Genomic DNA, 13,607 nt, shown 5'->3' on the forward strand with positions numbered 1-13,607 from the left:
AAGAGCATAGTTCTTTTTTTTTTAAAAACATCTCAAGGATCATGGGAAAAAATAATTAAATGTTGGACCAAGAATAAATTGTACTTGCTCTGAGCAGAAAAGCCTGTGAGGGCACAGGCTGTAAAAGCTTCAAAACAAAAATTAAAACATGCACCTCCTACATTACAAACTTGATCACTTGGCAAATGGGAGAGTGTATTTTTTTTATCATCATCATAAATACAACAACAAAAGAAACTGTTGAAATCCTAATCCTAAACCTTACAGTTTGTGCTTTAAAGACACATAAAGCTCAGTAGATAATATTCCATCAGATGTTAAAAGATCTTTTCTAACCATCTCCATTCCACATTATCAGTGTATGTGTGTGTGTGTGTGTATCGTTTCCTTACATCCACAATGTCCGAGTTGGTCCTACTCTCATGCGGCTCGTTGTACTCGGTGTATTTGAGCAGAACCTTGTCCATGTCGGTGCTGGCGTACTGGAACAGCTTGTTGGTGCTGTTAAAGATGATGAGAGCGATCTCACAGTCACACAGCACGCTCAGCTCGTAGGCTTTCTTCATCAGGCCAAACTTGCGCTTTGTAAATGTCACCTAAGGGCAAGAGGAAAATGAGGACCAGTTTTATACATGAGAGTTACATTTTTGATAAAAGTAGCCACTTGGCTTTTTTCCCTTTTTCTTTTTTTTTTTTTTTTTTTACAACAGTACAGTTAGTCTGACACTTCAGTGAGGAAGGTAAAGCAAATGATCTTTGGTTTACTTGGTTTGTTTTAAATGCAGACGAGGAATAATTTTACTCTGCATTGCTTGGAGTTGTTGCCTCTGATTTTGCATCATTATGATTAGAGGTTAAAATAGGTTCTTAGTTTCCCCTTTTTACAAGTCAGTTAGTTGAGCAGGTCAAGTCATGACATATTATTTTTGCACAGTCACTGGGTAGTCCCTAAAGGTTTTTGCACTTTTACAATGAAAGAGAGACTGTATTGACTGCAGAGGTTTACTGTGATCTGCAAGGTGTGCTGTTTTCAGTTAGCTGTCCAAATTTGGGGGAGTTCCACTTTGTCATAATAAATACCACATTAAACAGTGTAGCTTTATGCACAATCCAGAAAATATATTTCCCATCATCCCAAGTGGCAACTCAGGAGTGGCAGAGCGCACCGTGCCATCTACAGAGCTGACGTATGTTGCTGTGTGAAGAAGCTGCCAAAGATCACATGGACACAAAAGCTGTAACTTTTGTTGCAAAATGAGAGTTCATCTATTAGACTGATTCAGGATGAAAATGTAAGCTGAAAACCAGAGCAGTCTGCACACATTTTTTAAAAGTGTCCTCCTGCTTTATTATTTTTATTGTATTAAATTGAATATAATTTTAGATTTTGTGTAATTTTCTCCAGGTTGATTTAAAAAGTGAGCTCTTGAAATTGAATGTTAATTTTCTAAGCTACAGAAAACTAATGGGTAGGGCTGCACTGATATGAAAATTTGGGCAGATATTGATATCCAATATTAATAATGCTGTCATGACATTATTTATGAATATTGTTTTTAATAATTTTTTTTCATGCAATTACTTGACTAATTGTCAGAACAATCAGTAGATTACTCAATTACTAAAATAATTAGCAACAGCCCTAAACAGGCTGGTGAGTTTTTTTTTATTACTATTCTTTTTAAAAATAGTCCAACTGCAAGCTGCTGCAGCGCTATGCGCACTGTGCTGGATGCCCCATCAACAGTCCAGGGAAGAACCTTGAGGGTAGATCCTGCCTGTTGTAGATCAGGAAGCACATGTGCTTGCACTTCCTGTCAAAACAGGAAGAGAAGAAATGTTCCCTCAAACAGGACCTGTGTGTGCATGTGCGCATGTGTGTGCGTGCTCTGCTGCATGTTCACTTGTGTGTAAAAATGAACTCATGCAAAGTCCTATAGACAACACGGCCTCATTACTCAGAAGTCATGTTGCAATGAGCCAGCTGGTGCATCACAATCAGACTCCTACGCAGTGAGTGCTTGTGAACATCACATGACAGTGAGTCTGTGGACGCTGGGATGTTACTTTGTTTCAACTTTAAAGCATTACTTTCATCAGTTGGTGAAATCTGTAAATTGACTTTTGGATAATAAGAACTGAACTGAGATTAAACACAATCATATAAACGTGACGTTATTTCAGTTCTCAGCTTCTAGTAAAAACACTGAGACATCCAGTCTGCACTCAGACTGGAATTGTAGTTCTAACTCTGAAACTTGGAGACTGATTTTGACTGAAAGTTGTTTGTTGCTTACATGTCTGTTCCTCTCATCCATTATTCGTGCAATCTGAATCTTTTTCCTCCCCATCGTTGCGATTTTCCCACTTATGCTTCTTCTTTTCTTTCACAATAGTTGCTTCTTATGCCTCCTGTAATCCACTTCCAGCTCCTCAAATGTTTTTTCTTCTAAGTCTCAAACTGCTGGCTGGAACCTGCAGAGAAACATCCATAAAGACACGGTCAGTTTCATACTAAAACAATTCAGATTTCAACGAGACGAAATCAAATGGTAATGAAAAACAGTATGTTTTTATGATCAAATTCCAAAAATATATGAAAGTTGCTGGATGACATGGCTGGAAAACTCATTAGGATATAAGTGTTTCATATCAGGTGATGTGGATAGCTGGATATATCAATTATTGATTAGTTTCCTGTTTTAAATATCTGAAGTACTCCAAAACCAGTGACTGCATGTTGCTCATCAGCTTGTTGCTAGGTAACCAAAGAGTGAGTGAGTTAGTTGATGCCACCAACCTAGCTTAGCTCACTTTGAGACCTTGAGCAGCTAAAGCCTTCCCTCTGCCTACATGCCCCAGAATGCTGTGCGGTTCTGGATCAGAGTTCAGTGAATATTCCATATGTTGAATATTGAATATTCTATCAGATTAATTACATATTAATATTGATCACATGTTTACTGCAATATATTTTGTTATTGGTTTATTGTCCATGTGTGAAAGCTTTAGGCATTAAACAAGAGTTTAAAAAGAAGATACCAACACACAACAGACAATAAAGTGATTTTTATAGTCCAAACGTCAGACAGACATGTTTGGACTTTGCACCTAATTATAAAAATGGGTTCTGTATGTACTAAATTAAACTGCTGTGCATGCACAGACAGGCAGCATGCCGTCTGTCTGCATGTCACTGTATCTGTATCCCCCCCAGAAGCCTCCCCCAAGACACGCCCATCACCAGCTTCCTCACGGGGGTTCTCTGTGCTCAGGAGGAAGTCAAACAGGCGGCCATGTCAGAATGCAAATCACAGATTGTGGAGTTCAGATCTGCTGTAAGCTGCACCATTGCATCTGCAGCTTTTGAAAAGCAAAACAAGAAGGCAGAAATTTCTTCCAAACCACTGAGCACCTCAGCTGAGCTCAAAATACCTGTTTGTTTTCACAATCTCTATTATTATTATTGAATATTAATCAACATGAGTACATAAAACAGTCAGTAAAAAACAAAAACAAAAACAAAAAAACCATACACATCATTTACAAATGTTATAAGAATAGGTTAATATTAGTTGGAAATTAGAAAATTCCTGAAGAAATTTCACCGGGGCCTGCCAAAGCGTGCCCGTCGGTTTGGACCCAGCGTTCTGATGCTAAAAATAAGCATTAATGCTAAGCTTGGCTAAATTGTAGTCAATAACCTGTGGAGAGGCAGATGCATGTTGACTAAGCTGTACTTGTACCATTCATTATGTTAAAATCAATGCATAAGCTAAAATTAGCAAAAATGCTAATGTTAGCATGAAGGCTATCAGTAGCATGTGGAGCATCACTAGCATGTTGTCTGTTATTGACTTACTCCATTCAGTATACTAAACATGGCAAATAAGTAAGAAAATTAACAAATATGTTATTTTAGGTAAAAGGCTAATGCTAATGCACTAGTCAAGGACAGTGAAATGCTAATATTTGTGCTAATGTTAATGAATTTGTGTTCACTATCCTGAGGAAATCAAACATAAAAAGGCTAATATTATTGCACCGCCTGGGGCGGTGCACTAACGTGGGAGGAATATTCCAGTAAGCTTCATTTTAAATGACCACACTAATTCAATGTGTAACAGTAGTTTGGTTAAAACAGTCATGTTAATCCCAAAAGACCAATTGCTTGATGTAAAAATGGTCAAGGCTTTTATTTTGAAATTTTTAGTAAGAGTCATTTTAAATGGCCACACTAATCCAGTGTGTAACAGTGGTTTGGTAACACCAGTTATATAATGACCAATAGAGCAATTGCATGATGTAAAAATCATGCAATTGCATGATTTTTACATGCAATGTAAAAATTGCATGTAAATTTCAAATTTACATGCAATTGAAATTTAAATGTAAAAGAAATGTATGGAAAAGACTTGATGAGAGCGTCAGATTATCCTGTCCCATGACTTTGCTCTAAAGCACCTTGAAAGAAAAAAGTACGCCCTAGGGAAATTTCAAAAACATTTTACGGGAGCAGGCATGCGTATCAATGTCATGACTGACTTTGATACCGATAGAGCGATACCTGTAGGCGTGGCGGCAATTCAAAAATTATTTTGGGGTCAGAAATCCACTTTTTTTCTCACTCTAGCGGAGCGGCAGTTGGTTTCAGTAATGATAAACAATCCTTAAATGTAATGCTATGGGAAGGCCCCAATGATAAAAATAAACATATCACATCAACAAAGAAACACAAAACAATTACTAGTTCAAACACGTTCATTTAAAGCATGAATCCATTACGTTTGTTTAAAAGCCCCGATTTAAACAATTTTCTAAAAATGTCTAAAGATGTGATGATTTTCACTTCTACAGGTACTTTATTATGAGAGTGTGATGCTTGGACTCAATAAAGAAGCCATTTCTAAATTATATTTAACAATCCCCTTACTAGCTGCTCTTGTGGTTTATTTCCTTTTAGCAAAATAAAAANAGTACTAGAAAATTCCTGAAGAAACTTCACCGGGGCTTGCCAAAGTGTGCCCGTCGGTTTGGACCCAGCGTTCTGATGCTAAAAATAAGCATCAATGCTAAGCTTGGCTAAATTGTAGTTAATAACCTGTGGAGAGGCAGAAGCATGTGGACTAAGCTGTGCCTGTACTATTCATTATGTTAAAATCAGTGCATAAGCTAAAATTACCCAAAATGCTAATGTTAGCGTGAAGGCTATCAGTAGCATGTGGAGCATCACTAGCATATTGTCTGTCATTGACTTACTCCATTCAGTATACTAAACATGGCAAATAAGTAAGAAAATTAACAAATAGGTTATTTTAGGTAAAAGGCTAATGCTAATGCACTAGTCAAGGGCAGTGAAATGCAAATATTTGTGCTAATGTTCACTATCCTGAGGAAAACAAACATAAAAAAGGCTAATATTATTGCACGCAGCAGTACGAGCCGCATTAACGATGACGGAATAAAAATAAAGAAATAAAGAAATGTTCTATTAGGTGTAGAACAATAGGTGCCTGCCATGTATTACATGGCAGGCACCTAGTGACTGCCATGTAATGGCAGTGACACTAGGTGCAGTGACTGCCTTGCTGCTCTTCCCTATGTAATGCTATGGGCAGGCCCCAATTAGCAACAGAACACAGAGCAGAGGAGCCGTTTAGGATTACAGAGGAACTCCTTAGGACTACAAACACGCCATCATTGTAGTTTCTAACTATGCCTGAACACTCAGTTGAGCAGAATGTCAGAACGCAACATGGCGGAACTGTCTGTCACTCACAGCTGCAGTTGGCAGGGGATTAATTACCGTAGCAACAGAACACAGAGCAGAGCAGAGGAGCTGCTTAGGACTAGAAACATGCCATAACTAGTTTTATCTATGGCAAAGACTCAGTTAAAAGAGAGGCCTGCGCAGCATGTAAGAACTACAACATGGCAGAACTGTCTGTTACTACAGAGTAGGACTTAGCTGGTATTCAGAACTACTTGTGTTTTGAGCATTATATAACTGATTTAACCCAATCACTATTACACATGGGATTATTGTGGCCATTTCAAATGAAGTTTACTGAAAATGTCAAAACAAAAGCCTTGAAAACTTTTTACATCATGTAATTGCTCTTTTGGGCATTAGATAACTGGTTTAACCAAACCACTGTTACACCCAGGATTAGTGTTGCAATTTCAAATGAAGCTTAATGAAAATTTCAAAATAAAAGCCTCAATAATCCTCTCAGGTAAGTGCACCACCATAGGCCATAGGCAGTGCAATAATAGCTTTTATTATCTTTTTCCCTCGAGTTAGTTATTATATTATCCTTTATTAGCATTTTCTCTCAGGTTATGGAACTGGCTTGCGCAAGCCAGTACATTAGCATTAGCATTTTACCTAAAATAAGCTTTTAGCTAATTTTTGTACTTGTTAGCCATGTTTAGTATACTGAATGGACTAAGTGAATGACAGACAACATGCTAGTGATAGCAATCATGCTAACATTAGCATTTTGGCTAATTTTAGCTTTTGCATTAATTTTAACATAATGAATGGTGCAAGTAAAGCTTAGTGAACATGTTTCTGACTCTCCACAGGTTTTTGACTACAATTTAGCTCAGCTTAGCATTGATGCTAATGTTGAGCATCAGAACGCTTTTCTTACTTATTAGCAATGTTTCGTATACTGAATGGAGTAAGTCAATGACAGACAACATGCTAGTGATACTCCACATGCTACTGATAGCATTCATGCTATTATTAGCATTTTTGGCTAATTTTAGTTTATGCAACATACTGAATGGTACAAGTACAGCTTAGTCAACATGCTTCTGACTCTCCTTAGGTAATTGTCTACATTGCAGCTTTCTTTAGCATTAATGCTAATATTTAGCATCAGAACACTTTATTAAAAACCGGCAGGCCCCAGTTAAATTTCTTCAGGAATTTTCTAGTTTCTACATACATTGCAGTTTGTGCTGATGCCACAAGATGTTACTAAACCTTCCACGCTGCTCCTTTAAACTAATGATCCTCTGTCTCCTTGTGTTTGACAGTTCATGACGAAGAGTCCAAACAAGCGTCTGGGCTGTGTGGCAGCACAAGGTTGTGAGGATGCCATCAAGCTCCATCCGTTCTTCAGAGAAATTGACTGGATGCTGCTGGACCAGAGGAAGATCAAGCCGCCGTTTAAACCTCGTATTGTGAGTTCAGTCTGGGAGATTGTGTGCTAATCCTTTCCAAAGAAAGTTCTTGTTTGTTTTCTAACTTGGTTAAAAACCGCTGACACGGCTGCAGGAGTCCCACAAGTACAAAGGCTGAAATCTGACCAAGCAGGACCTTATCTGATGTTCTGTTTCTTACAGAAAACCAAAAGGGACGTCAATAACTTTGACCAGGATTTTACACGTGAAGAACCTGTCCTGACGCCCGTGGATGACAGCATCATCAAGCAGATCAACCAAGATGAATTCAAAGGATTCTCGTACTTCGGAGATGAAACATCTTAGATTGCCGACATGTTGGATCCCAAATACCCCAGGAATTATACTAGACCATTGTGTCTTCATTATGGATCCTGTGTTTTTGTTTGTCCATTCATACGAACTATAACTGTATGCTTCAGCAGCATGAGGCAGGTGTGTGCATGCATCTCCAAAGAGATGCTCATTCCTTCACACGATGTGACGTGTCCTGTATCTGTAAAGAATGTTTTGTTTTTTTTCTCTTGAACGTGTCTGAATGGCAAAGACATGAATGAATAATTACATTTAAAGCAAAAAAAAAAGATCTTTACTCCCTGAAAAATGAAGCGAGGAAAGGCAGAGAAGTTGATGTCTTACTTTTAATCAAAGCAAGAAAGGAAATGTTAGGAAGAGGCACCAAGTCTTCAACATTTGCATTGCTAAGCTTTAATTTTAGCTTAGCAATGCTTTATTTGAAGCAAAGAATGGAGAGAAAGCAGGCGTATTAGGGCCATCATATATAGAAAAAAAAATTTTAACTGTCCACCAATAAACTCAGAAATTATTAGATTAATCTCAGAAATTTTCTAGAAAAAACTTGGACATTTCTGAGTTTTAAAAATTTCTTAGAGTCAAAAATCTAACATTTTTGACTTTTCAAACTCAGAAATTTCAAAATATTTCTGAATTTTTGGTAGGAAATTTCATTATGTTTTTGTCCCAACCTTACAATTTTTGTTTTTTCTACAATGCACCATCGTAGGAAACTGATGTTCCAGCTCTTACTAAATGGTACATTAGTTTCTTGCTAACTGAGCCCGACGTAGCATGACACTGGGAGCGTCCGTTGCCGAGTTAAGCCCTTTCAGACAATGATGTTAGTTAGGGAGCCACTGCAACTCAAATGGGAAAGCAAACCTTCATGGCCTGTTTGGTTTAAAACTAGGTAGAAAAAAAAGTTTATCAACTTTTATTTTCTGTAAATAATAATGATTAGAATTGTCAGACTCCTCCACTCTCAGACTGTCTTCAACACGTTTACCTGAATCCAGTTATGATGCACTGAAGAGTTACCACTTGGACTTTTTCAAGTTTTTTCAGATTACAACCATAAACTTTGACATTTTTATGTGAAAAAGTTTCTCCTTTTTCACATAATAGAACCACATAGTAGTGCATAACTGTAAAGTGGAAGATAAATAAAATATGGATTTCCATGTTTTGATAAATAATCAGTTCAAACCCATTATTTGTCCTAAAGGAAACCCAGAGTCTTTGTGTGGAAGACATCAAAACATGCCATATTTTCTCAATTAAATTTAGGTTTGGACTTTGACTGGACCATTCTAAGACATAAATATCAAACTAAAGAGGTCTGAATGCAAATAGATGCCACTCATTTCCAAGTTTTATGCACTATCATGTGTTAGTTTCTTACAAAACAAAATCTACTTAAATTCAAGTTTGTGGTTTTCAGCTAAGAAAATATGGAAAAAGTTTGACTGGTTCTGCATTGCACTGACTCAGACATCTAGTTATATTAAAAATAGAAACAATCTGGTCTGTGTGACATCGCAAATAAACCTTGAGGCATATTCGTACCATAAGAAAGACTCTTTATACATTCCTACATGTCTCTAACCAGGATTTGAAACTGTCAGGTTGTCCTTTGAAAGAATAAAATTTAAGTATTTCCACACCATTGATTCTACAGCGTTTACACATTGAAGGTGGTTTACGATAATTATCACATTCCTTTATATAAAAATCTGGCTTTATTCATTGAAAAACGATTCCTGCATTGTCACATGGACATGCTCGTACCAAAGAAAAAAAAAGTCACCTTGCTTGTGAAGGTGATGGTGAGGTGAAGAGTCAAACAACATTTTAAAATACAGTGAATGCCACTCCACATATTCACGGAAAATTCGCCTATATATGGATTTTTTTTCCACAAAAATCTAAAATAATCAAAAGAAAATGCAGTGTGGGAAGCTGAAATACCCATGCCCTGTGCTACTTAACATGCTACTGACTATCATTAGCAAAACAGACAATCAGGGAGCAGCATACATGTTCATTGACTCTGATTTGCTGTACCCTCGGCGTAGATGTAAAATATTGAGGAACCAACTTTATGAAATGTCTCTGGATTCTTCACCTCACCAGGTTGTTAAGCCAGAAAACCAAAAGAATATTTGCTAAGTGTGTTGGTCATCCAGGCATCAGGTCAGCAGCTTGATGGTCACCATTTGTTTCCGTAACACCTTTTGTTTGAGCGGCGGCTGCGATCGGTTGATGTGTTGGATGTATTGGACATATTGGAAGTATTGTATCGTTCCTCAGCAGTCTGTACTCAGAGTCCAGGCGGGTTCATGTGACTGAAGAATGCGTGAAACTGAATGTATTTGCTCTGCATTGTCTGTTTACAATATGCAGAGAGCTGTTGTCATGTTGTCTTTAAGTTTTATTTAAAGCATCTTTATGTTGTCATCGCTGTCTGTAGAGTTTGTGTGATAAATTTCGGTGACACTCCCATCTTCAGAGACTCATCACTCCCACCTCTGAAGTTCAGAGGCTTTACTTTATGTTGCAGGTCAGAAAAGGTCTGAGAAAACTCCATGTGCAATACTCAATGAGATACTTGTTTCCTTTAGGTAAATGTACTCTGTCTGTCTGTCTGTCACTCCCAGGCCTTCCTTTAATCCCTGACACAGATTCACTTTCAGTTCTCAGTCGAGCAGATGAGTGAGGAAGACTCCACATATTTCAATGTCCAAGTTTTTTGCATACATCATGTTTTCTCCAGCAGTTCCTACCCTCTCTTGGAACTGGATCTTTGGACGATTGGGACCGCCACTACTGCTAGAATTTAAGCATGAAAATATTGCAGTTCACTCACATTTAACATTGTGTGACTGATTACCGTGGATCTAAATTGATCCAAAAGAGAGTGCTACAGAAGCAACACCTCTAGTGCGTAACATCCAAACTCTTCCCTAGAAGTTTTTAGATAGACATTTGCTTAGATTGAAATTCCAGGTTTGAGCAGAGAGGTAGAAAGGTTTGGGGGGAACAATGTGGGCCGGCTTGGCTTCACTCTGGTGTGTTGAGCTTCTTCTCCAATGAAAAGTCTCACTCTCTGCGGTTAATATCTTGTTCCGTTCTGGCCCAGTCGGGTGTGTCTCTATTGCTGATATTTTATTTTGTGCTTGTACCCATGGGAGGCCAGATTCTCTGACATCTTTTGGTTAATTTGTTCATTGCCCTGAGCAGTTGACGGTGAATGGGCTCTTCCAACACAACTGATGAAAAGGTTTGGATCTGAAGGTTTGACCGTGAAATTATGAATATTATGGTCTCATCATAATTTGAAGACGGTGGTTGAGATGTTGTTGACTTAAATCCATCAAGAAAATCAAGAAATTCAATCTGCTTCCAATCAAATCGCTTGGCTAGATCTGCTTTGTACTACAAATAAGGTGGTTTTTAAAAAACGGAAAAAACAGAATCTTTAAATGGAGATGAATCTGGTCGGGCTGACGAGAAGAACCGGTTAAAGCCTCGGCTGTGGAGAAGAAGCTTTATAGTCATAGAAAGACCAGAATAAAGGAGAATCACTGGTCTGTGGAAAGCACTACCTTTACTGTGCTTACTTTATTTCATTGCTTTCTGTAAAACCACAAACTTTATTGTACTTTGTTGGTGATTTTATGTCATCCATACCTAGTGGAAATGTTGCAGGTTGGATCGGGTCAACGGTTGGAGGAACCAACAAGAAGTTGCTTTATGGGTGGGGTTTCTTAGCTACTCTGCACACTGACAAACCGAAATTTAGGCCCCCTTCCTCTTTGGAAATGGCTCATGTTCAAACTGGATGAAGAGTGTCTACAAGCCACTGTTTAGATTTTCCTACAACTTCCCAACTAGATTTAGCTCTGGACTTTGACTGGGCCTTTCAAAGCACAAAACCTGCTTTAATTTGAACTAACCCAGTGGAGTTTTGGCTGTATGATTCAGGTCGTTCTTCTGCTGGAAGGTAAACCTTTCTCCTCAGGATGACACCATGATACTGCCACCACCATGTTTCATACTGGTGATGGTGTGTTAAGTTGAATGTGGAGTGTTAGTCTTAAACTATTATTACCCTCTGGTGTGAAGACCTTGAGCTTCGGCTTTACTCTAAATGAATTAGATGCAACACTCCATTAACCGATCTCATAAAATACCAATAAATGACTTTGAATGTAATGTTGTAGATGAAATAAATAAATGTGAAAAATGATAATCACTTTTGCAAAGTCCAGTAAAACAGATCACTTATAAAAAGCTTATGAAGTCACTGTGAAAACACATTGAGATGATGTAATTTAGTAGCAAATTTGGTTACTGGATCCACAGCTGACCAATCAGAAAACGGCAACCTTTAAAGTGACAGGGGTTAAAACAGGCCATTTTAGAGAGAATAGTGCAACAATTTACAATGTAAAAAATATAATGTATTTTTAAATTATGCTTGTGAAAAATAATAGAATTATTTGAAGAAGCAGGATATGGAGTCTCACTGTGTAATTTTAGTGTTCCAACACTGGGCTTGCTTGATGGATTTCCTGTCACTCGAACTCTAAAAAACTGCATTTATGTCAACATGTGAACATAATATTACAGTTTGGGAAACTTGGCATGCTGTAACTACGTACTAGCAACATACATGTAGCAGTAAACATGAATCTCACTGTAGTGGTGGAATGTGGAGCAAATGTTTGATTCCAATTTTAAACTCTGAAATCCACAGAAAGCCAAGTAGACAGAACAGTTAGTCAGGTTTCTTTTCATCATTTCTTTTTCATCATTTTCAGCTTCCTCTCTTCCTCCTCTTTTTATGTCTCCGTCTGCAGCTTTGTTTAGTTGAAAATCTTTAAATGTCAAGTTGTTTGTCCCACTACGCCCCCCAGAAAAGAACACTGTGTCCCAGAAGTCCTCAATTGCCATTTGCCGTTTCCAACTAAAACATCCTTGAGCTTAACGTTCACTGATTTTTTTTTCACATCAGTAACAAGTAGTGAAAACTGAACTAAGTGCTAAAATCACTCTTCTATACAGATTGTTTCTGTTTGCATACATTTAGTTTTTTTGTGGTTCCCGTATTTGTCAGTGCATTCTGTAATCAAACCTGTGGTGTTATTTTTGTTGTTTTCATGCCTGTCTTGTGAGTTTATGCTTATTTTTTTATTTTATTGGTTGCGCTTTGGTTGTGAAAGATGTACTGTATTTTCAAAGGATATGAAGGTGTATTTAAATTTTTGAAAGGAATTAAATATGATGTCTGAATGAAACATCTCTGTTCTTTATTGATTGTATTGATACTTATATTAGGCTATTACTGGAAAACAGTTATAGACAGGTATTATCTTGCAGCTTCAGTTATCTTGTTAATCAGAACAACCGTCAGAAGTAGTTTATCTCATTCTTTGTTTCTGAAAAATGTAGTTGGACTGGCTTGTAATAGCTTAACAGCCGGGGCTGAGGCAGAATGCTGCTCTGGCCTGATTAGTTCGGCTTATCTCTGACCCAGCGGCGCCGGATTCATTTTGGAGGTGAATCCAAATGAATCCGGCCAGGGGTGTTTCGTCATCTCTGTTTTGCACTTTGAATGTCAGGCATGCACACTTGTTCAGTTGACACGATGGCATTGGGTTTGTTGTAATTTGCCCCGAAATAAGTGCCCCTTACCCGGAGGACAAAGCTGTCGGGTCCATCATGCGAAGCGGTCTTTATTGATTGCTGGCTATTAAATGCGCTGCAGTGATACAGATTTGGTGAAAAATAATCAGAAAAAATGGTTAAAAATTGTGGGGGAACATGCACAAAGCACGTTTTTCCCAGAGCATTTAGAGGAAGGAATAAAGTTTATTCCATTTTCAAAACTGGAATCTGGAGAAATGTAAAAGGCAAATGCCTGCAGCCGCCCCATAACAGCTGAATACAGAGATCCACTGTATTAAAACACCATGTTTGTATGAAGCTTTGTCGTTATTACATCATATTCTTAATAGTTAAATATCAATGCGTGAAGCTTGGTCCAAAGCAATAGATAAGTGCTGCGTCTACAAATGGGTACAGTTTGCGGACCGTTTGCGGACAGTTTGCGG

The 13,607-nt window shown here is 37.9% G+C and overlaps 2 protein-coding genes across 2 annotated transcripts; one reads left to right on the plus strand and one right to left on the minus strand.

The window, feature by feature from the left end:
• Positions 1 to 6: 6 nt before the first annotated feature.
• On the minus strand, positions 7 to 2,494 carry LOC106942155 (myocyte-specific enhancer factor 2C-like). The gene is made up of 2 exons (XM_015025364.1): positions 2,298 to 2,494; positions 7 to 596 (listed from the first exon to the last, which is right to left on the minus strand). Exons 1-2 carry the CDS (start codon positions 2,349 to 2,351, stop codon positions 318 to 320), a joined length of 333 nt encoding a protein of 110 aa, XP_014880850.1. The 5' UTR covers positions 2,352 to 2,494; the 3' UTR covers positions 7 to 317.
• Positions 2,495 to 6,816: 4,322 nt separating this feature from the next.
• Positions 6,817 to 7,778, plus strand: LOC106942157 (protein kinase C epsilon type-like). The gene is made up of 2 exons (XM_015025365.1): positions 6,817 to 7,194; positions 7,357 to 7,778. The coding sequence occupies exons 1-2, from the start codon at positions 7,051 to 7,053 to the stop codon at positions 7,498 to 7,500; spliced, it is 288 nt and encodes a 95-aa protein (XP_014880851.1). The 5' UTR covers positions 6,817 to 7,050; the 3' UTR covers positions 7,501 to 7,778.
• The last annotated feature ends 5,829 nt before the right edge of the window (positions 7,779 to 13,607 follow it).

Source organism: Poecilia latipinna, unplaced genomic scaffold, assembly GCF_001443285.1.
Source record: "Poecilia latipinna isolate Pla-1442-1.1 unplaced genomic scaffold, P_latipinna-1.0 Scaffold4080, whole genome shotgun sequence".
Lineage (NCBI taxonomy): Eukaryota > Metazoa > Chordata > Actinopteri > Cyprinodontiformes > Poeciliidae > Poecilia > Poecilia latipinna.

Coding starts and splice junctions, on each gene's coding strand:
- LOC106942155 (XM_015025364.1), bottom strand. CDS start 2,351: ATGGGGAGGAAAAAGATTCAGATTGCACGAATAATGGATGAGAGGAAC. Junction 597..2,297: donor TGGATGAGAGGAACAGACAT/GTAAGCAACAAA, acceptor TCTTGCCCTTAG/GTGACATTTACAAAGCGCAA.
- LOC106942157 (XM_015025365.1), top strand. CDS start 7,051: ATGACGAAGAGTCCAAACAAGCGTCTGGGCTGTGTGGCAGCACAAGGT. Junction 7,195..7,356: donor CGCCGTTTAAACCTCGTATT/GTGAGTTCAGTC, acceptor TGTTTCTTACAG/AAAACCAAAAGGGACGTCAA.